This window comes from Salvelinus fontinalis, chromosome 38 (genome assembly GCF_029448725.1).
Source record: "Salvelinus fontinalis isolate EN_2023a chromosome 38, ASM2944872v1, whole genome shotgun sequence".
Lineage (NCBI taxonomy): Eukaryota > Metazoa > Chordata > Actinopteri > Salmoniformes > Salmonidae > Salvelinus > Salvelinus fontinalis.
The window spans coordinates 16,730,936-16,755,716 of record NC_074702.1 but is presented as its reverse complement, the minus strand read 5'-3'; the positions used below and the strand labels follow the sequence as shown (position 1 = coordinate 16,755,716).

The 24,781-nt window shown below is 42.8% G+C and overlaps 1 protein-coding gene across 2 annotated transcripts in view; it reads right to left on the bottom strand.

The window, feature by feature from the left end:
- Positions 1-24,781, bottom strand: part of LOC129837977 (glutamate receptor ionotropic, kainate 2) — a 325,529-nt gene that overhangs the window by 153,079 nt on the left and 147,669 nt on the right. For both annotated transcript variants that reach the window (XM_055904582.1, XM_055904583.1), the window contains exons 8-10: positions 9,604-9,747; positions 4,862-4,969; positions 3,567-3,680 (exon numbers count right to left, since the gene is read on the bottom strand). In XM_055904582.1, the coding sequence (XP_055760557.1) occupies positions 3,567-3,680; positions 4,862-4,969; positions 9,604-9,747 (366 nt within the window). The remainder of the gene's footprint in view (positions 1-3,566; positions 3,681-4,861; positions 4,970-9,603; positions 9,748-24,781) is intronic.

Genomic DNA, 24,781 nt, shown 5'->3' with positions numbered 1-24,781 from the left:
AGCTCCTTCAGAGTTATCTTTGGTCTCTTTGTTGCCTTTCTGATAAATGCCCTCCTTGCCTGGTCCGTGAGTTTTGGTGGGCGGCCCTCTCTTGACAGGTTTGTTGTGGTTCCATATTCTTTCCATTTTTTAAATAACGGATTTAATGGTGCTCCGTGGGATGTTCAAAGTTTTGGATATTTTTTTATAACCCAACCCTGATCTGTACTTCTCCACAATGTTGTCCCTGACCTGTTTGGAGAGCTCCTTGGTCTTTATGGTGCCGTTTTCTTGGTGGTGTCCCTTGCTTGGTGGTGTTGCAGACTCTGGAGCCTTTCAGAACAGGTGTATATATACTGAGATCAAGTGACAAATCATGCGACACCTAGATTGCACACAGGTGGACTTTATTTAAGTCACATACCGTAATTTCCGGACTATTAAGCGCACCTGAATATAAGCCGCACCCACTGAATTTTTAAATAATATGTATTTTGTACATAAATAAGCCGCACATGTTTATAAGCCGCAGGTGCCTACCGGTACATTGAAACAAATGAGCTTTGCGTTTTTTCATGCCCAGTTGTTTTCAGCGGGACGGATGATTCGCCTTTCCTGTTGACAGTCCGAGTGAGAGGCAGGTAAAACATCAGAGGAACCTCATCCATATTTATGATGTCGTGCGGGCCGATGGAATGCTCCGCTATCTTTGCATCAGTGAATTTGCGGAAGTTTGAAACTTTTTCCTCGTAGTCGGGAGGGAGCTGCTGACACAGACTCAATCTTAGACACCACGATGGTCCACCTCTAAAATCCTCAAACTTCATTGCGGTGGCGATTCTTTTGGCTTTCAGTCGGATCTGCACAGTTGAAACACCTCGGCCGTCTGCTCTCTGTGTGTTGACCCAGTCTTCAAGCTCATTTTCTAGTTCGGGCCATCTGCTTTTCTTCCCTCTGAAAGATTTTGTTGTCTTTTTGCACTGAGTCAGTTCCTCACGCTGCTGTTTCCAACGTCTTATCATCGACTAATATGACTACTGATGCAACAACTAGCACGGGTTGCTAATATGACTACTGACGCAACAACTAGCATGGGTTGCTAACATGACTACTGATGCAACAACTAGCATGGGTTGCTAACATGACTACTGATGCAACAACTAGCATGGGTTGCTAATATGACTATTGATGTAACAACTAGCATGGGCTGCTAACATGACTACTGATGCAACAACTAGCATGGGTTGCTAATATGACTATTGATGTAACAACTAGCATGGGTTGCTAATATGAGTATTGTGCTTTTGGCTAACGGACAACGAAAGAAAGTTGTTAGAGCATGAGATAAACGCTGGTTTCAATGGCATATGAGGAAGTGTTTCCAAAATAATTCCGTCAACATTTCTATGGTCAGATTTTTTGGCTAGGCTACTTTGAAACAAGGTAAGACATGATTCATAAAATGACAAAACATCCAGGTTTTAAACAATTACGGTTATGGCTAAACATACTAAACAAAAATATAAAAACGCCTCTGCCCAGTCATGTGAAATTCATTAAGGCCTAATGAATTTATTTCTAGTTCGGGCCATCTGCTTTTCTTCCCTCTGAAAGCTTTTGTTGTCTTTTTGCACTGAGTCCGTTCCTCACGCTGCTGTTTCCAACGTCTTATCATCGACTCATTAAGGCCAAGCTCCTGTGCAGCAGCTCTATTTCCTTTTCAAACAGCCAGATCGATCGCTTTCAAATTGAAAGCTGCATCATATGCATTTCTCCGTGTCTTTGCCATGATGAGGGTGACAAAATGACTACCGTAATCAGAATAATGGGAAGTTTGAGCGCGCTCGATTTACGTCACATTATGTGACGGTGCTCAGTTTTTTGGCGGCATGAATCTTGTGAAAAAAATCCATAAATTAGCCGCGTCATTGTATAAGCCGCGAGGTTCAAAGCGTGGGAAAAAGTAGCGGCTCATTGGTTGCATCAGATCTTATTTAGGGGCTTCATAGCAAAGGGGTTCAATACATATGCACGCACAACTTTTCTGTTTGTATTTTTTTTACATTTCATGAAACAAATAGTATTTTTTAATTTCACTTCACCAATTTGGACTATTTTGCGTATGTCCATTACATGAAATCCAAATAAAAATCCATTTAAATTATAGGTTGTAATGCAACAAAATAGGAAAAACGCCAACGGGGATGAATACTTTTGCAAGGCACTGTATATGTACTGTGAATTTAACCACTAGTCTATTACCAGTATGAGGTCTTCACAAAATGGCCAAAAACTCTTCTGATTAGTTCAGATTTCTGAGGCATTGAAAACTAATTACAGCTCCAACTTTTAAAGAGGGGCTTGTAATCCTTCAGTCAGGCATGAAAAAAAATGAAGAGAAGTTGGATAAAAGTGTGCATCAATCAAATGTAACAAACCCAATTATTGTCATCCCTCTCTCCTCTTTTCTCCTCCCTCAAAGCCATCCGAGATCTCCCCATGACTCAATCCTGATGCACTAATTACAGACATGTAGAGTCTTAACTAATAACAGCAATTCAATCAGAGCACAGCGGCAGCATGCATGGGAGAGGTAAGGCAAGCGCAGCACGGGATAAATAATGACAAACCGCAATTTGGTTGATATTGTTATTTTTACGCTCTGGTTCGTAATAATAGGATTGTAAATTGCGTTAATTTTCTTGATTCTAGAAGCTTCCTGTTTAGTCGTGATGAGTCAATTGTGGCGGGCTCTGGTATGGATTTCAGACGGAAGAGATAGGAGGGATGGAGTCGTCGTGTAGCCTACAGAATCCCTACTGCACCAGAGCAGACTTTCTTTACAACTCACAGTCAACTCCACCCCAACAGATAGACGCCACAGGATGGGGAGTGATACACTCATCGCTGAAGCTAAGTGTTTTTTTTATAAATCTTCTATAGAGTGAATAATAACAATACACAGGATTTTTATAGCGCTTTTCTAAAATGCCAAAGACAGTTGGATGAAACCTGAGGAAGTACAGCCGTGAGTCGGTCTGTGTGACTCATAGAGAAGCATTAGAGATCCTAGGGCACTCTTTAACTTCCCCCAGAGTTCCCCTGAATGTCTGGGTTTAGCATCACTGGTTAGAGAAACAACTCCTCGACAAAGGGACTAATAAAATGCTAGATAGAGAGAGAGCCTTAAACCATGACATCGTATTGGACAATCAATCAGCCAATTAGCCCTGCCTGAAACTGTTCTCAACCAATTGGAAAGGGACCTCTCCCCAGCAGTGAAGTGAAGTGTGGACTGGTAATTTAAAAGTGGTGTACTTTTGTCTACTTTCATTCAATTCGCTCACAGGCCGACAACCATCCTGAGAAAATCAAGTGGAGCACTTTTCAAAGAAAACTAAAAAGGAATAACACCTTTACCAAGGAGTCACTTAAGTCTTAGAGCAGTTCTGGGCATTCATAATCACTTATATAGACATGGTAGACCTCTGTTATAGCACCCAGCTGACAGTTAGTACAGCAATTTAAGTTCGCTATGAATAGACAAAAAAGTGTCTACCACAGAGCAAAGAGGGAATGGTACTTACCAGTATGGTGGAGACAACTAGAGATCTGTTGGCTAAGGAGTCTGTGACATTGGATGTCTTCCCTTTCTGGTGGTCTGTCATGTTCAAGCCACTAGGAGGGTCCCATGTTCCAATCTGAGGGGAAAAACACAGACAAAACATTAGCATTTAGTGCACTTCAGTTATATCTTCTACACAGAAATACTGTTCAGGGAAGAGAGTGTGTCTATGAGAAAATATGATGTGAGGTGTGTTATTACAAACACGTGCCCACCCACCCCCACACACACGCACACGCACACACACACACACACACACACACACACACACACACACACACACACACACACACACACACACACACACACACACACACACACACACACACACACACACACACACACACACACACACACACACACACACACACACACACACACACTCCTCTTCCACAGAGAGCTAGAGGCTGATCCTAGATCAGCTCTTATATCACATCCCGCAGGTTAAGAGTTAAGAGTTCAACCTGCTGTCAGCCGTGTCCTAAGGGTGCTGGAGAATTCTGGGAATGTGTGCTTGAGCTGAAGAGGTGGAGTAATGAGTGTATGTGTGTGCATGTGAGTGAGTGTGTAAGGAGGGGTTGGTGGAAGCAGAAAGAAGAGGAGGAGGAGGAGGAGAGGGGCGAGCCTGCAGGGCCCTCTCATCCTGGCTGTGTTATTCTCTTACCCGCTACAGGGCTTCTCATCTCAGCAGACACTCTGCTCTGCAGCACCAACCCACTACAGACACAACAGTCCTGCTCCTCTCTCTGATGCCCACTACTGAGGCCTTAGAGATGGCTGCTTTGTAATTGTAAATCAACTGTTTAATTCAGACTTCATGAGGCTGGAGGGCTCCTGAAGGTTTTTTCATTAAGAGAGTAAATTATTCATGGAGGCGCAGACACACGCCACAGAGAGGGATGGGGAGGTCAGGAGCAGCTGAGAGGCACACACAGGGGAATATGTGTGTTAGGAGGGTGTGTGTGTGTGTGTGTGTGTGTGGGTGTAGGTTGGTGTTTGGATATGTTGTGTTGACAAGCTTTTGTTTATGAGTTATCTCCTCCATAGATGTGCACACATGGTCATGTATTAAAAACATGCACACTCAAACACACACACACACACACACACACACACACACACACACACACACACACACACACACACACACACACACACACACACACACACACACACACACACACACACACACACACACACACACACACACACACACACACACACACACACACACACACACACACACGCCCCTAGTACCTTCTCCAGTCCATCCTCCTTCAGACTAATTACATCCAGGTCAAAGTCTGTCCTCAAGCCGTTGGTTCTGTTGAAAGTGATCCGCCCAGTCAAGCCATCCCAGTGGGCCTGGAGGAGAGAAAGAGAGAGGTGTAGGAAGCGAGAAAGGGAGGAAGGGGAGAGAGAGAGACAGAGAAACAGACAGAGAGAGGTAGAGAGAGAGAGAGATAGGGAATGGAAGAAAGGGAGGAAGGGGAGAGAGAGAGACAGAGAAATAGACAGAGAGAGGTAGAGAGAGAGAGAGATAGGGAATGGAAGAAAGGGAGGAAGGGGAGAGAGAGAGACAGAGAAATAGACAGAGAGAGGTAGAGAGAGAGAGAGATAGGGAATGGAAGAAAGGGAGAAAGGGATGGAAGAGGGAAATAGAGCGAGAGATTCATTATAACCAAAGAGCAAGAGGTCACATTCATTCTCAGCAAAATAGAGACATTCATTATTCATTAGAGTTCACCTTTAAGCAAAGGCACACAAACACAAAAAGGTATGCTGCACACACAGAGAGACACAAACACACACCCACTCACACACTGTATATGACTTATTAATACCACACACACACTGTATATTACTTATTAATACCACACACACACTGTATATTACTTATTAATACCACACACTCACACACTGTATATGACTTATTAATACCACTCACACACTGTATATGACTTATTAATACCACACACACACTGTATATGACTTATTAATACCACACACACACTGTATATTCCTTATTAATACCACACACACACTGTATATTCCTTATTAATACCACACACACACACACACACACACACACACTGTAGATTACTTATTAATACCACACACACACTGTATATTACTTATTAATACCACACACACACACTGTATATTACGTATTAATACCATACACACACACACACTGTATATTACTTATTAATACCACACACACACACACACACACTGTATATTACTTATTAATACCACACACACACACACTGTATATTACTTATTAATACCACACACACCCTGTATATTACTTATTAATACCACACACACCCTGTATATTACTTATTAATACCACACACACCCTGTATATTACTTATTAATACCACACACACACTGTATATTACTTATTAATACCACACACGCACACACTGTATATTACTTATTAATACCACACACACACACACACTGTGTATTACTTATTAATACCACACACACACACACTGTATATTACGTATTAATACCACACACACACACACACTGTATATTACTTATTAATACCACACACACACTGTATATTACTTATTAATACCACACACACACACACACACACTGTATATTACTTATTAATACCACACACACACTGTATATTACGTATTAATACCACACACACACTGTATATTACTTATTAATACCACACACACACTGTATATTACTTATTAATACACACAAACTCAGCTTTCTCCAGGACACAGACTCTTTTTGGACATAATTCTGATCGTTGCTTTAGTAACAGTGATTTAGTTATTACCCAATCTGTAACGATACAGGCACTGCTTAGGAATGCTGAAAATTGAGCATAAAAGTGGCCCTAAGCACTGAACTCTCTTGTGTTACATTGCACAGCAAGGGTTGAATTCTGTGCCCTTTTCTTAGAGAAGCAGGAGCAACTGGCTTAAAGCGGATGTTATTTCAGAAAGAACCTGCAGTATGACTCATCTAACGTCATGTTATTACAGGCTCATAAATGTCACATTGTTCCTCTATTTTGGAAAGAGAACGCTAGATGAAAGAAGATTGTGAATTTCCAATAAATAACCACAATTACCTGCCTATGTGGTTGGACATGGTTATGTTGAAAATAACAGTGGAAATTGGTCATAATCTAGGTTTAAATACATTTAAAGAAATACATATGAAATACATTTTAATAAATCCGTTTTAAATAGATGTAGTATGTTCAGTGTAATGTTAGCCTGTGATACAGTGGTGGTTCAGTGATAGTGTAATGTTAGCCTGTGATACAGTGGTGATACAGTGATAGTGTAATGTTAGCCTGTCATACAGTGGTGATACAGTGATAGTGTAATGTTAGCCTGTCATACAGTGGTGATTCAGTGATAGTGTAATGTTAGCCTGTAATACAGTGGTGATTCAGTGATAGTGTAATGTTAGCCTGTAATACAGTGGTGATTCAGTGATAGTGTAATGTTAGCCTGTAATACAGTGGTGATTCAGTGATGGTGTAATGTTAGCCTGTCATACAGGGATAGTGTAATGTTAGCCTGTGATACAGTGATAGTGTAATGTTAGCCTGTGATACAGTGATAGTGTAATGTTAGCCTGTGATACAGTGATAGTGTAATGTTAGCATGTGATACAGTGATAGTGTAATATTAGCCTGTGATACAGTGATAGTGTAATGTTAGCCTGTGATACAGTGATAGTGTAATATTAGCCTGTGATACAGTGATAGTGTAATGTTAGCCTGTGATACAGTGATAGTGTAATGTTAGCCTGTGATACAGTGATAGTGTAATGTTAGCCTGTGATACAGTGATAGTGTAATGTTAGCCTGTGATACAGTGATAGTGTAATGTTAGCCTGTGATACAGTGATAGTGTAATGTTAGCCTGTGATACAGTGATAGTGTAATGTTAGCCTGCAATACAGTGGTGATTCAGTGATAGTGTACGGTTAGCCTGTAATATTAGCCTGTGATACAGTGATAGTGTAATGTTAGCCTGTGATACAGTGATAGTGTAATGTTAGCCTGTAATACAGTGGTGATTCAGTGATAGTGTAATGTTAGCCTGTCATACAGTGGTGATTCAGTGATAGTGTAATATTAGCCTGTGATACAGTGATAGTGTAATGTTAGCCTGTGATACAGTGATGGTGTAATGTTAGCCTGTGATACAGTGATAGTGTAATGTTAGCCTGTGATAGAGTGGTGATACAGTGATAGTATAATGTTAGCCTGTAATACAGTGGTGATTCAGTGATAGTGTAATGTTAGCCTGTCATACAGTGGTGATTCAGTGATAGTGTAATGTTAGCCTGTCATACAGTGGTGATTCAGTGATAGTGTAATGTTAGCCTGTCATACAGTGGTGATTCAGTGATAGTGTAATGTTAGCCTGTCATACAGTGGTGATTCATTGATAGTGTAGGGAAAGGGGGATGCCTAGTCAGTAGTACAACTGAAAGTATTCAACTAAAATGTGTCTTCCGCATTTAATCCAACCCCTCTGAATCAGAGAGGTGCAGAGGGCTGCCTTAATCGACATCCACATCATTGGCGCATGGGAAACAGTGGGATACCTGCCTTGCTCAGAGGCAGAACGACAATTTTTTACCTTGTCAGCTCGGGGATTCGATCCGGCAACCTTTCGGTTACTGGCCCAATGCTCCTACCCGCCAGGCAGTGATAGTTCAGTGTTAGCCTATGATACAGTGGCCATGCAGTGATAGTTCAGTGTTAGCCTGTGATACAGTGGCCATGCAGTGATAGTTCAGTGTTAGCCTGTGATACAGTGGCAATGCAGTGATAGTTCAGTGTTAGCCTGTGATACAGTGGCCATGCAGTGATAGTTCAGTGTTAGCCTGTGATACAGTGGCCATGCAGTGATAGCTCAGTGTTAGCCTGTGATACAGTGGCCATGCAGTGATAGTTCGGTGTTAGCCTGTGATACAGTGGCCATGCAGTGATAGTTCAGTGTTAGCCTGTGATACAGTGGCCATGCAGTGATAGTTCAGTGTTAGCCTGTAATACAATGGCCATGCAGTGATAGTTCAGTGTTAGCCTGTGATACAATGGCCATGCAGTGATAGTTCAGTGTTAGCCTGTGATACAATGGCCATGCAGTGATAGTTCAGTGTTAGCCTGTGATACAGTGGCCATGCACCGATAGTGTAATGTTACCCTGTGTGTCAATCTGGATTGACAATGCAGTGGTGTATAAAGACCATCAGGCTAAACAGCGGTGTCATTTATGAGGGCTGACCCTAGTACTGGTCCACAGGCTTAGAGAGAGAGAGCACTAGAAGTGGCGAGATGTGAGATTATTTGCGCGGCGGTTCGAGACCAAGAGCTTTAATATGTCAAAACCTCATCCCCCCATTCCTCCCTCCCCACCCTCCACCCACGCCACCCCCCAGCCGCGAGCAGTGTGAGTGTTCTGGTGATATCTCACAGAGCAAACAGAACAGAACAGGGTAGCTAGGCTTTACAGACCCTAAATATAGCCTGGGCTATATATCTTTAACTGCCTAACAGACAGACAGGGAGGTTTGGATTAACCGCCCCAGTTTCCAGAATCTATCTAGCACACTGAGGAATAATTAGCCCAGATTAAGATTATGTAGACCCATTTTGTAGGGACATGATATGAAAACAGAGAGACAGGTTTAAGAATAAGATGGTTGCTGCTCTCGGAGCAGTATGAACGTACATACTTTAAAAATGCAGTAAAAACAAAGCCTTTCTCTTTCATTTACATTGATTTCTTTGATTTGCCCCCCTGTCACCATCCAGCTTGTCTCTCTGTATGTCTCTCTTGTGTGTCTCTCTCCTATGTGTGTTGTAGGTGTTCTCTCACTCTTTCATTCTCTCTCTCCTGTGTGTGCAGGCTATCTCTCGCTCTTTCATTCTCTCTCTTCATGTCCATCCCTCCCCTGCCTTTCCAGTGGGCCGGTGTGTAATGTGTAATACTACGTACCTCTTTGATGAGGGCCATGAATCTGTTCCCAAAGCGCCAGGGTTTGTGTCTGTTGCACTGTAGGGAGCTGACAGTGATCTGCTGAGACTGCTGCACGGCCACGGCCACCACGTGCACGGCATCGTACATGAGCGCAGCGTCCGTCTGGAAAACAGCAGAGAGAATGTAGAATTTAAATGTTTTATATACACTGAACAAAAATATAAACGCAACATGCAACACTTTCAAGGGTTTTACGGAGTTACAGTTCATATAAGGAAATCAGTCAATTGAATTAAATAATTTATGCCCTAATCTATGGATGTCACATGACTAGGCAGGAGCGCAGCCAAGTGGGTGGACCTGGGAGGGCATAGGCCCACCCACTTGGGAGCCAGGCCCACCCAATGGGGAGCCAGGCCCAGCCAATCAGATTGAGTTTTTTCCCACAAAAGGGCTTTATGACAGACAGAAATACTCCTCAGTTTCATCAGCTGTCTCCGGGTGGCTGGTATCAGATGATCCCGTTGACGAAAAAGCCAGATCTGGAGGTCCTGGGCTGGGGTGGTTACACGTGGTCTGTAGTTGAGAGGCCGGTTGGACGTACTGCCAAATTCCCGAAAATTATGTTGGAGTCGGCTTATTTTAGAGAAATTAACATTACATTCTCTGGCAACAGCTCTGGTAGACATTCCTGCAGTCAGCATGCCGATTACACGCTGCCTCAAAACCTGAGACATCTGTGACATTGTGTGACAAAACTGCACATTTCAGAGTGGCCTTTTAATGTCCTCAGCCCAATGTGCAACTGTGTAATGATCATGCTGTTTAATAAGCTTCTTGATTGCCACACACAGGTGGATTATTATCGGAAAGGGAGAAATGCTCACTAACATGGATGTAAACAAGTGGCCAACATTTGAGAGAAATGTGCTTTCTGTGCATATGGACATTTCTGAAATATTTTATTTCGGCTCATGAAACATGGGACCAACACTTGTTGCATTTATATTTTTGTTCAGTATAATTTCATCATTCTGTTGTCCCCACTTGCTTCAAGATGTCCACCATTGTTCCTGTACCCAAGAAAGCGAAGGTAACTGAACTAAATGACTATCGCCCCGTAACATTCACTTCTGTCATCATGAAGTGCTTTGAGAGGCTAGTTAAGGATCATGTCACCTCTACTGTTCCTGACAGCCTTGGCCCACTACAATTTTCATACAACAGATCCACAGATGACGCAATCGCCATTGAACTGCACACTGCCCTATCCCATCTGGACAAGAGGAATACCTATGTATGTTCATTGACCACAGCTCAGCCTTCAACACCATAGTACCCTCCAAGCTCATCACTAAGCTCAGGGCCCTGGGTCTGAAACCCGCTCTCTGCAACTAGATCCTGGACTTCCTGATTGGCCAACTCCAGGTGGTGAGGGTAGGCAACAACATCTCCCCATGCTGATCCTGCACAAGGGTTGCATGCTCTGCCCCCTCCTGTACTCCCTGTTCACTCATTACTGCGTGGTCACTCACTTCTCCAACTCAAGTTTGCTAATGACACAACAGTGGGAGACCTGATTACCAACAATGACGAGACAGCCTACATGGAGGAGGTGAGGGCCCTGGCAGGGTGGTACCAGGAAAATAACTTCTCCTTCAATGTCAACAAAACGAAGGAGCTGATCGTGGACTTCAGGAAACAGCAGAGAGAGCATGCCCAAATCCACATTGATTGCTGCCCTATCTACATAGTCATTGAACACTGGTCACTTTAATAATGTTTCCATACTGTTTGACCCACTTTATATGTATATACTGTATTGTAGTCATGGCTCATCCTATATAACTACTGCTGTACACAACTTTCCTATTCATATACTGTCCATACTGTCTATACACACCATTATATACATACAGTGCCTTCAGAAAGTATTCAAACCCCTTGACTTAATCCGCATTTTGTGTTACAGCCTGAATTCAAAATGAATTAAATAAATAAAAAATCTCACCCATCTACACACAACACTCCAGAATGACAAAGTAAAAACATGTTTTTAGACACTTTTGCAAATGTATTACAAACTAAATACATAAATATCTATTTTACATAATTATTCACACCCTGAGTTGATATATGTTAGAATCACAGCTGAGTCTTTCTGAGTAAATCTCTAAGACAAGGTTCCCCAACTGGTGGCCCGCTGTCCAAATTTGGCCCGCGGGTGTTTTGTTTTGCCCCCCCCAAGTTTTCTGAGCAAAAAAGTAAAGACAAAAGTTGGAGAAAAAAAATGTGTGTGTAATTTTCATTGTTGAACATAAAAGACTGTTATTAAAGATAAAACAGCAGGAAATTAGCTCCATGTGATGTTAATTTAAGAAATCTGTTCACAATTAGTCCCACGCATAATAGAGAGACGACGTGATCTTGTACACATGTAAGCAAGGTCTGAAATTATTATATTTAATTCAAACATATCTGTTTGGGCTTCTTGAGGTCAATTTACAGTCTACAAATTATTTGTAATCATTTTCCGGCCCCCGACTATCCGCTCAAGAAAAAATCGGCCGGCGGCTGAATCTAATTGATGATCCCTGCTCTAAGAGCTTTGCACATCTGGATTACACTATATTTGCACATTATTCTTTTTAAAATTCTTACAGTTCTGTCAAGTTGGATGTTGATCATTGCTAGACAGCCATTTCCCAGTCTTGCCATAGATTTCCAAGCTGATTTAAGTCAAAACTGTAACTACGCCACTCAGGAATATTCAATGTCTTATTGGTAAGCAACTCCAGTGTATATTTTCCCTTGTGTTTTAGGTTATTGTCCTGCTGAAAGGTGAATTTGTCTCCCAGTGTCTGGTGGAAAGCAGACTAAACCAGGTTTTCTTCTAGGATTTTGCCTGTGCAAAGCTCTATTTCATATATTTGTATCCTAAAAAACTCTGTAGTCCTTGCTGATGACAAGCATACCCATAACATGATGCTGCCACCACCATGCTTCAAAATATGAAGTGTGGTACTCAGTGACGTTTTGTGTTGGATTTACCCCATACATAATGCTTTGTATTCAGGACAAAAAGTACATTTCTTTGGCACACTTTTTGCAGTTTTACTTTAGTGCCTTATTGCAAACAGGATGAATGTTTTCAAATAATTTTATTGTATACAGGCTTCCTTCTTTCACTCTGTCATTTAGGTTAGTTTTGTGGAGTAACAACAAAGTTGTTGATCCATCTTCAGTTTTCTCCTATCACAGCCATTAATCTCTGTAACTATTTTAAAGTCACCATTGCCCTCATGGTGAAATCCCTGAGCGTTTTCCTTCCTCTCCGGCAACTGGGTTAGGAAGGACACCTGTATCTTTGTAGTGACTTGGTGTATTGATACGCCATCCAAAGTGTTATTATATGATATTATTATTATTACCATGCTCAAAGGGATATTCAATGTCTGATTTGTTTTACCCATCTACCAATAGTTGCCCTCCTTTGCGTATAACCTCCCTGGTCTTTGTGGTTGAATCTGTGTTTGAAATTCACTGTTCAACTGATAATAACTGATAATTGTATGTGTGGGGTACAGAGATGAGGTAGTCATTGAAAAATCATGTTAAACACTATTATTGCACACATAGTACATCAACACAACTTATTATGTGACTTGTTAAGCACATTTTTACTTCTGAACTTATTTAGGCTTGCCATTTCAAAGGGGTTGAATGCTTATTGACGCAAGACATATCAGCTTTTAATTTATATTTAATTTAAAAAGAAATCTAAAAATATAATTCAACTTTGACATTATAAGGTATTGTGTGTAGGCCAGTGACAGAAAATCTACATCGAATCAATTTTAAATTCAGGCTGTAACAACAAAATGAGGAAAAGGTCAAGGGGTGTGAATACTTTCTGAACGCATCGTACCGTTCAAACGTTTGGGGTCACTGAGAAATGTCCTTGTTTTTTAAAGTGGAAGAATTTTGGAAGAAATGGAAATGGAAGAATTTTGTGGAATATCTACATAGGCGTATAGAGGCCCATTATCAGCACCCATCACTCCTGTGTTCCAATGACATGTTATGTTAGCTAATCCAAGTTTATCACTTTAAAAGGCTAATTGATCATTAGAAAACTCTTTTGCAATTATGTTAGCACAGCTGAGAACTGTTGTCGTGATTAAAGAAGCAATAAAACTGGCCTTCTTTAGACTTCAAATCAAATCAAAACAAATAACCTTCTTCTGAAACTCGTCAGTCTATTCTTGTTGTGAGAAATGAAGGCTATTCCATGCGAGAAATTGCCAAGAAACTGAAAATATCGTACAAAACTGAAGATCTCGATCTGTGTACTACATGCAAAACTCCAGTCTCAACATTAACAATGTCTACACTGTATTTCTGATCAATTTGATGTTATTTTAATGGACACATTTTTTTGCTTTCCTTTCATAATCAAATCAATTTCTAAGTGACCCCAAACTTTTGAATGGTAGTGTATATATTAGACATTTTTCCTCAAAGTAAGTATCAGTAGAGCCCGAGCTAGAACGGGCGGGGGGGATCAAGTGCTGGTTCAGGTTTTTAGGGGGAAGCTACTTCCACCATTGGGTGCCAGGACAGAGAAGAGCTTGGACTCGGCTGAGTGGGAGCTGGCCTCCCATAGGGGTGGAAGGGCCAAGAGACCGGAGGTGGCAGAATGGAGTGCTCAGGTTAGGGTGTAGAGTTTGAGCATAGCCTGAAGGTAGAGAGGGGCAGGTTCTCTTGCTGCTCTGTAGGCAAGTACCATGGTCTTGTAATGGATGCAAGCTTCGTCTGAAAGCCAGTGGAGTGTGCTGAGGAGCAGGGTGACATGGGGGAACTTGGGAAAGTTGAACACCAGGCGGGCTGCAGCATTCTGGATAAATTGCAGGGATTTGATGGCACAAGCAGGGAGCCCAGCCAACACGAGTTACAGTAGTCCAGACGGGAGATGACAAGAGCCTGGATTAGGACCTGTGCCACTTCCTGTGTGAGGTAGGGTCGTACTCTACAGATGTTGTAGAGCATGAACCTGCAGGAGCGGGTTACTGCTTTGATGTTTGCAGAAAATGACAGGGTGACATCCAGGGTCATGCCAAGGTTCTTTGCAGTCTATGAGGGTGACACTGTGGAGTCAACCGTGATGGAGAGGTCTTTGAGCGGGCAGACCTTCCCCAGGAGGAAGAGCAGCTCCATCTTGTCAAGGTTGGTGCTTGAGGTGGTGGGTTGACATCCAAGTTGAGATATCTGCCAGGCACTTTATTACTGCACTGTTGGAGTCAGAAACAGAAGCATTTTGCTGCACCTGCAATAACATCTGAAAAATATGTGTACGTGACCAATACAATTTGATTTGATTTTCACAGTCAATTGGATGCCTACATCACAGCATCGGACATGAACGCAGTGTCTGTATGTGGAACAGAGAGACCATGTGTCATCACCGCATCACAAATCATCCCATATTACTAGTTCACACCACGTGCATCAGTCTACAGATGTAGGATCTTAATGTGGGTCAGTTTGCTACAGCAGGAAAATAATCCTGCAGCAACAGAAATGTGAATTATTATGTGGATTATAAGTAATGGAGATTTTAGTAGGGGTTGATACATTTTTCTTCAAGGGAAAATCAAGTCTGAAATTTCAAAAGCGGAAATTACAAAATCCAGAAGCCTTTTTTAACCTCAAATACACTACACGTTTTACATTTTCTGCATTGCAGGAAAGTTCTCTTGCAACAGGGTGATCAAATAAAGATTCCACATCTGTTCATGAGAGCAACGTCTATCTGTGAAACAACAGAGAGAATGTGTCCTCATCATGTCATCACATCACCGTCAATAGGCTACGTCACAACAACTCAGTGGGATGTCAACCATCAGAAATATGACACCAGCTTCTGTCTCCAACAAGAGAGACAATATGTCATCATCACCTCCAACCACATCACAGATCATTCATATCATCACATTACCACATGATCACATAACAGTCAATGGAATGTCTGTGTCATATAGATACAGTATCAGATACCATTTCATTGGGATGTCAACCATTCAAACTGTTGCATCCTCGTTGCCTACCTAACTTAGTTGGACTGTGAGACTTCCATCATGAAAATATACAATGTTATTATAGGAAACAAAAAGAGAGGAGAGAAAGGAACAGGGAAAAGGGCAAGAAAAGCAAAGGAAGGGCTATTTTCTAATATGCCAAAAAACCATGGTGACATGACATCTACAGCATACAGCACATTAGACAAACAATCATAAAAAGGTAGGATAAACCCAGACATCTCTAATCTCTAAAAACATACTGGGTGTGTACCAAATGGCACTCTATTCCCTACATAGTGCCCTATGGGCCCTGGTCAAAAGCACTGTACTATATAGGGAATAAGGTGGCATTTGGGACTCTCAGAATCTGCAGCTTACTCCTTCACTCTCTGTAATAATAAATGGCTGACAGTAAACAGAAGTGCGCAAGGAGACTGATATGAGAGCAACTTATCAGAGAGAAATGCCAGTCATCCACGCTCCAAGTTCCATACCCCTAATTCCAGTCCCTCAAAAAAATCTAATTAGTGTTTGTCTCGCTTGATTGGAAAGCAATCAAAATAGCTCCTTACGTTTGTTGTATGGAAATCATAACTGAGGGTTGCCGTTGGAAACCGCTGTCCTGCTGAATAAATCAGGACCTAAACCTGTCATTTCCCCACCCTTGTCCTGATTGTTTGCCGGAAGCGGTTGTGACGGCAGTTTGGATGATAATATGGTGTTGTGGGTGGTTACTGTCAGTCGTGTAATGGTGTGGGAGTTCAGGAATAAAATGTGTGATATTAATAATGTCTATTTTAAAAGGTGTTAATAAAAGGGAAGTGAAGCTGCTGCAGGGTGGGTGACACTCTGGAGGACGGGGGGTGGTGGAGTGGTGTGGTCGCCAGCTGCAGAGTGACAGTCTGTCTTTCCCTGAGGGGTGGAGGGGGTGAAGGATAGGAGAGGGACCATTCTCTGCTGTCCACACTGCCTCAGTAACTTCCCAGAGAGAAGTGTCTTTATAATCACTCTGGTGAAGTGTGGCACCTGTCAATCACAGTGCAGAGAAGGTGGGCCACAGAGTGGGCTGGCTGGGATGGGGAAGTGGGGAGGTTGGTTTAAGTCTGAGATGTGGGGGGCAAGGGGGACTGTGTGAATTTTGGCAGCGGCTGGTTGAGTGCTTTTCTCTCTTTTCCCCAGTGCTGTGTGAGCTTCTGAAGAACCAAGCAGGCAGCAAGCCTTGCGAATGATTTAGCAACACCGCCACTTCACTCTATAAACATCTCATTAAAATCAATTATGTCACTCCTGACTGAAATTAAAGCTAAACGCTTTAAAACCTGGCTTTTCCCTTGTGTCAGCCAATATGAACATTACACCTGACGCTGTCTATTCTTCCGCCTCGTTCTTCCCTCCCTCCCTCCTCTCTCTTCCTTGCTCTCGCTCCTCTCTTCCTTGCTCTCTCTCTCTTCCTTCATCTCTCTCTCTCTCTCTTCCTAGCTCTCTCTCTCTCTTCCTTGCTCTCTCTCTCTTCCTTGCTCTCTCTCCCTCTCTCTTCCTTGCTCTCTCTCCCTCTCTCTCCCTTGCTCTCTCTCTCTCTCATCCTTGCTCTCTCTCTCTCTCTTCCTTGGTCTCTCTCTCTCTCTCTCTTCCTTGCTCTCTCTCTCTCTCTTCCTTGCTCTCTCTCTCTCTCTTCCTTGCTCTCTCTCTTCCTTGCTCTCTCTCTCTCTTCCTTGCTCTCTCTCTCTCTCTTCCTTGCTCTCTCTCTCTCTCTTCCTTTCTCTCTCTCTCTCTCTCTCTCTCTTCCTTGCTCTCTCTCTCTTTCTTCCTTCCTTGCTCTCTCTCTCTTTCTTCCTTCCTTGCTCTCTCTCTCTTTCTTCCTTCCTTGCTCTCTCTCTCTTTCTTCCTTCCTTGCTCTCTCTCTCTCTTTCTTCCTTCCTTGCTCTCTCTCTCTTTCTTCCTTCCTTGCTCTCTCTCTCTTTCTTCCTTCCTTGCTCTCTCTCTCTTTCTTCCTTCCTTGCTCTCTCTCTTTCTTCCTTCCTTGCTCTCTCTCTCTCTCTCTCTCTCTCTCTCTCTTCCTAGCTCTCTCTCTCTTCCTTGCTCTCTCTCTCTCTCTTTCTTCCTCTCTCTCTCTCTCTCTCTCTCTCTCTCTCTCTCTCTCTCTCTCTCTCTCTCTCTCTCTCTCTCTCTCTCTCTCTCTCTCTCTCTCTCTCTCTCTCTCTCTCTCTCTCTCTCTCTCTCTCTCTGAATGGAGAGAGATTTATTAAATATCTTAAATGGCAAGGCCTGACGTGGTGCCTCCGAAGTTGGAAAGAGATTGAGTGGCATGGCCTAAAGCGGTGACGCGAGTGACGTGGCTGCAGCCTTCACGCCGGAGCTCTGGTGGTCACAGGGACACGCTAGCTCAGTCATGATGCTCTGGCTCTTTTGATTAGAACAAAAACACCCTGAGAGAGGCGGGGCCACTGGAGAGAGGAGCAGCCACGGGAAAAGGAAAGGCTGTAGATAGCAGAGCAGCTATGAGACCAGGCAGCCACTGGCAGCACATGCCCACTGAAAAGGTCACATCACACACCAGAATCAGGGGAAACCCCCACACTACCCTCACTCCCACTGGACACGTCAGTCTAGACACCCCTGAGTCATACAGTATAGGCCTCATAGACATGGTGCCTGTATGACACATTCTTTCCACATTTTGTTAAGTTCCAAAATGGATGAAATTAAAATAAATCCTCAGCAATCTACACACATTACCCCAGAACGACAAAGCGAAAACAGGTTCTTAGATATTTTTGCAAATGTAGAAAACACTGAACAGAAATACCTTATTTACGTAAGTATTCAGACCCTTCACTTTGAGACTCGAAATTGAGCTCAGCTGCATGGATCATCCTTGATTGGAGTACAGCTGTGGTAAATTCAATTGATTGGACATGATTTGGAAAGGCACACACATGTCTATATAAGGTCCCACAGTTGACAGTTTATGTCAGAGCAAAAAACAAGCCATGACGACGAAGGAATTGTCCGTTGATGTCTGAAACAGGATTGTGTCGAGGCACAGATCTAGGGAACGGTACCAAAAATGTCTGCAGCATTGAAAGTCCACAAGAACACAGTGGCCTCCGTCATTCTTAAATGGAAGAAGTTTGGAACCACCAAGACTCGTCTTAGAGAATCAGAACAACAGTTATCAGCTATGCTAACATAATTGCAAAAGGATTTTCTAATTATCAATTAGCCTTTTAAAATGATAAACTTGGATATGTTAACACAACGTGCCATTGGAACACAGGAGTGATGGTTGCTGATAATGGGCCACCTATGTAGATATTCCATAAAAAATCATCCGTTTCCAGCTACAATAGTCATTTACAACATTAACAATGTCTACACAGTATTTCTGATAAATTTGATGTTGTTTTAATGGAGAGAAAATGTGTTTTTCTTTAAAAAACAAGAACATTTCTAAGTGACACAAAACTTTTGAAAGGCTAGTGTATATTTGTTTTATAAATTAGCAACAATTTCTAAAAACCTGTTTTTGCTTTGTCATTATGGGGTATATTGTGTAGATTGATGAGGGAAAATAACAATTTAATCAATTTTAGAATAAAGGGTCTGAATACATCACTACTCCAAACAAAGAACCCGCCCTCGCCATTCACAGATCATTTGGCTTCAGATGAAAAACTAAATGCAGGAAATGAAGTTAAATTAAAATTAAACCATTCATTCATTACTTAACATGCTAATTATTTAATTTTGTTTTTAAATCACACATATAATAATGAGTCTGATCTGATTATTCCCAAAAATCCCAAGGCCTACTATGATAGAAAATAAAGATAAGCCTAAAAAAATGTTTTTTTTAAATGTGGATGTGTCATTTATCCCCTCAATGAAGTTAAACTAGGATGTGTCATTTATCCCCTCAATGAAGTTAAACTAGGATGTGTCATTTATCCCCTCAATTAAGTTAAACTAGGATGTGTCATTTATCCCCTCAATGAAGTTAAACTAGGATGTGTCATTTATCCCCTCAATGACGTTAAACTAGGATGTGTCATTTATCCCCTCAATTAAGTTAATTAGTGTTGAGGATGAGCCAGATTAAGGCAGCAGTGGGCTGGATGATGATGATGATGATGGTGATGTGTGTTGGCAGGGTTATCTTTTATTTGGAGGCTAGGCTAGTCGTCTGGGTGCTGGTGTTGTTTTGTCTGCGCTGTAATGCCATGTGATGCGTAGGGCCCCTGGGGGGCCTCTGGCTCTCCAGCCTCTCTGATTAAAATCTGTCTCTGACCAGCCAGAGCTGAGGCCCCGGGTCTGTGTCTCCTCACCCTCTCTCCCCTCTCTCCCCTCTCACTCACAACTAAATCACCATGACATTCCCCCTTCCCTCCACCCCTCTGTCTCCCGTCTCTGTCTCTCTCTGCTCTCTCTCTGCTCTCTCTCTCTGTCTCTCTTCTCTGTCTCTCATTTTCTCTCTCTCTCTCCCAACCCCCCGCTTACTCTCCCCATAGACAGGATATCTATTAGTGGGCAAAACAAACACCAAGCCCCTCTGTTCTGCCGTGTTGTACTGCCATGTTGTCATAGGCCTTACTGCGGAGAACTAGAGGGATTGTGTGTAATTGTGTGTAGGCAATTGTGTAGGCAATCGTGACGATGCATATCCTAGTGTCCTGGTGTTGATATGAGATGGGTGTGTCTGTGTTTTAGATATCCTGACTACACCCTGCTCATCCAGGTAACATACTCAGTAGGAGCAGAGTGAGCTCCCTCCAATCCATCCATCCCTCTCTCCTCTCCTCTTTCTCTACACTTCTAGTCTCTCCATCAGCTCCAATTCTCCACAGCTCACAGGCCCAGGCCCAGGCCTAATAACACACGCACAGCCAGCCTCTTGTTGATAAGTAAGTAAACTTTAATAAAAGCTCTTTATTGAGCTAAATGAATCATAAAATTGGCCTGTCTCTGGGTGTTATTGTGGGCTGGCATGTTGAGTAAGGAGTTTGTTACGGGTATGTGGCAGCCTAGGGGGAGTGAAGGTGACAGAGAGAACACGGAGGGACTTACTCAATGACTTACTACAGCTTTCAATCAACCCTGGCTGTTGTCGGCATGGCCAGCTGCAGTGCATTATGGGACTGTGGAGGTCCTCAGGAGGAGACACAGGGGAGGGGCCAAACTACAGGTAATTTAAATGTATCCATGGCACCATGGAAGGTTTCTCTCTCAGTATGTATAAACCCCTTGATGTATGTTAGATGTTGTTATTTTATTGAACAACCTGACTACTGTTTTGTGGCTGTTCAACACTATCAAATAGTATAGTAAACATTAAACAGTGTTTAAACAACTGGTAAGTGGTTATAGCAGAAAGAGAGTGTGTGTGTAATGACAATATTACAATGGAAATTGTAAGCCCTCCCCCTCTCCTCTCCCTCTCCCTCTCCCTCTCCCTCTCCCTCTCCCTCTCCCTCTCCCTCTCCCTCTCCCTCTCCCTCTCCCTCTCCCTCTCTTTCTCTCCACCCCATTACCATCTGAAACATATTATGCCAGGAAATTGGTCTTGAAGATGACTGGCTGGTGATTGCTAACAACTGTGTGCATGTGTGTGCGTGCACACACAACTCACAAATCTCCAAGTTAGCGACCCTAATGTGTAGAGATGACTGGGTGATGAGAACAGGGCCTCTGGTCCACTCCAGCCCACCATCATGGCTGTCTGTTGATCCTGGTTAGGCATCTCTTGAACACGCTCATGTACCTCAATGAACCCTGCTACATGTTCAACAAGCTTCCTCTCACACACACACCGACCAAATGTCAGGATTCTCACCCTACACACAAAAGCATGCACTGTTTTCCTACTAATATATACATATCCACATGTTGTTCTCACATCAAAGTCTCAGATGACGGCCATCTCACAGAGTGTTGAATTACCAAGAAAATGTCACAACAAACAAAATGCCATTATTTAAATCATGAAAGGATTTGGGCAAATATTTACATTATGTATGTATATCAAGGGATTCTGAATATAGCAAAGACTAGTATTCGACAGTTTACCAAAGATCTCAAGGAACTATAGCAAACATAAACCATCAAAAAACACAATAGCTATGTAGATGTCCTGTACTCCCTGTTCACCCACGTCTGTGTGGCCAAACACGACTCCAACACTCATTAAGTTTGCTCAAGACACAACAGTGGTAGGCCTGTTCACCGACAACGATGAGACAGCCTATATGGAGGAAGTCAGAGAACTGTCAGTGTGGTGCCAGGACAACAACCTCTCCCTGAATGTGAGCAAGACAAAGGAGCTGATCGTGGACTACAGGAAAAAGCGGGCCGAACAGGCCCCCATTAACATCGACGGGTCTATAGTGGATTAGGTCGAGAGTTTCAAGTTCCTTGGTGTCCACATCACCAACAAACTATCACGGTCCAAACATACCAAGACAGTCGTGAAGAGGGCAAGACAAAACCTTTTCCCCCTCAGGAGACTGAAAAGATCTGGCATGGGTCCCCAGATCCTCAAAAAAGTTATACAGCTGCACCATCGAGAGCATCCTGACTGGTTGCATCACCACCTGGTATGGCAGCTGCTCGGCATCTGACCGTAAGGCGCTACAGAGGGTAGTGCGTACGGCCCAGGACATCACTGGGGCCAAGCTTCCTGCCATCCAGGACCTATATAATAGGTGGTGTCAGAGTCACCCAAGTCATAGACTGTTTCTCTGCTACCGCACGGAAAGCGGTACCGGAGCGCCAAGTCTAGAACCAAAAGGCTCCTTAGCAGCTTCTACCCCCAAGCCATAAGACTTCTGAACAATTAATCAAATGGCCACCGGACTATTGACATTGACACCCCCCCAACTCCATTTGTTTTGTACACTGCTGCTACTCGCTGTTTATTATCTATGTATAGTCACTTCACCCCTACCTACATGTTCAAATTACCTCGACTAACTTGTAACCCCGCACATTGACTCAGTACCGGTACCCCCTGTATATAGCCTTATTATTGTTATTTTATTGTGTTACTTTTTATACTTTTTTTATTTGGTAAATACCTCTTCTTGAACTACATTGTTGGTTAAGGGCTTGTAAGTAAGCATTTCACGGTAAGGTCTACTACACCTGTTGTATTCGGTGCATGTGATCAATACAGTTTGATTTGATTTGATAAACAAAACTGTCTTTGAGTAGAGAATGGCAGCATCATATCCACCAGTACACCATACTACTGCACAGCACTACAGCCAGTAGCAACAGTCTTTCAATGGAGAAATACATCATATTATGCACCATACTATATATACCATTAGCTCCACAACACAGCACTACAGCCTGCAGCCTCATTACTACAGTGTTACAGCCCTGCACTGTACAGCTTTAGACATTAACAGTGAAGTGATGATTTCTTCAGCTCTATTATCTTCTCATGGAGCCCATAGTTACCTTGGAGAGATGGATCTCTTCCTATTTAAATTCATTAGCAAAGCCTTAATAGATTCCCCTTAATTATTCTTCTATTCAGTGGAGTCTTCCTTCCATTCTCCTCCACCAGATTAGGCCTCTTTTCAACAGAGTGTGATATGATATTATTTTTAATCCATTTCTCTATAATACACCACTGTGTGTTTCTCCCTCTCTCTCTCTGCCTTCCCTTATTTCCTTCCTTCCTTCCTCAGGCTTTTTCTGTTGCTAGTCTGAAACAAGGCCCTGATTAAATGGAGACAATGATGCAAGTTTCAATTGTGAAAATAGAAAAGCCAGATTTCCTCAGGGTGGGAAGATTGAAGACTGCCGAGGGAACCTCTTTGGAAGTATCACGCTAGAAATATCTGTCTGCAGGAATCAGAGGCATGTTTCCTAGTGATCTGTGTCAGATAGACTGACAGTATGGGCACACACTGGACTCTTTCCACACACTGGACCCTATCCACACACTGGACTCTTTCCACACACTGGACCCTATCCACACACTGGACTCTATCCACACACTGGACCCTATCCACACACTGGACTCTATCCACACACTGGACTCTATCCACACACTGGACCGTATCCACACACTGGACTCTATCCACACACTGGACTCTATCCACACACTGGACTCTATCCACACACTGGACTCTATCCACACACTGGACTCTATCCACACACTGGACCCTATCCACACACTGGACTCTATCCACACACTGGACTCTATCCACACACTGGACTCTATCCACACACTGGGCTCTATCCACACACTGGACTCTATCCACACACTGGACTCTATCCACACACTGGACTCTATCCACACACTGGACTCTATCCACACACTGGACTCTATCCACACACTGGACCGTATCCACACACTGGACCGTATCCACACACTGGACTCTATCCACACACTGGACTCTATCCAAACACTCACACATACTTACACTGACACCCCAACAAACACACACACACACACACACACACACACACACACACACACACACACACACACACACACACACACACACACACACACACACACACACACACACACACACACACACACACACACACACACACACTGTATTTATTCCGCACGTCACTATTTCAATTTTGTTTTACATTTTTGCATTGTATTTCACTTTTACTCCACACCTGTTGTTTATGAAGCAGGTGATAAATAAAATGTAATTTGATTTGATTTGAATTGATCTGTAGGCTTGCATTTTTTGTGTTACTATAGTAAGTTTAAATAATGATTGTGTTTCTACAATAAGTTTAAATAATGTACACAATAAGCCTTGCATTCTCGTATTCCATGGGCAGTGTGTGTGTGTGTGTGTGTGTGTGTGTGTGTGTGTGTGTGTGTGTGTGTGTGTGTGTGTGTGTGTGTGTGTGTGTGTGTGTGTGTGTGTGTGTGTGTGTGCGTGTGTGCATCGAGTGTATACAATATGTATGAACTCATCTCTCCGAACTCTGTCATGGAGGAAGTCAATTCAAGAGGAGACCCTTTACCCTCTGCAATAGTTATAGGGTTGATTTACAGCTGGAGCTTAGCTCTGTGTGACTTTCAGGAAGGCCTTTCTCTCAATAGCAAAGCAGCGCTCATTCACAGTAACTGATCTGCT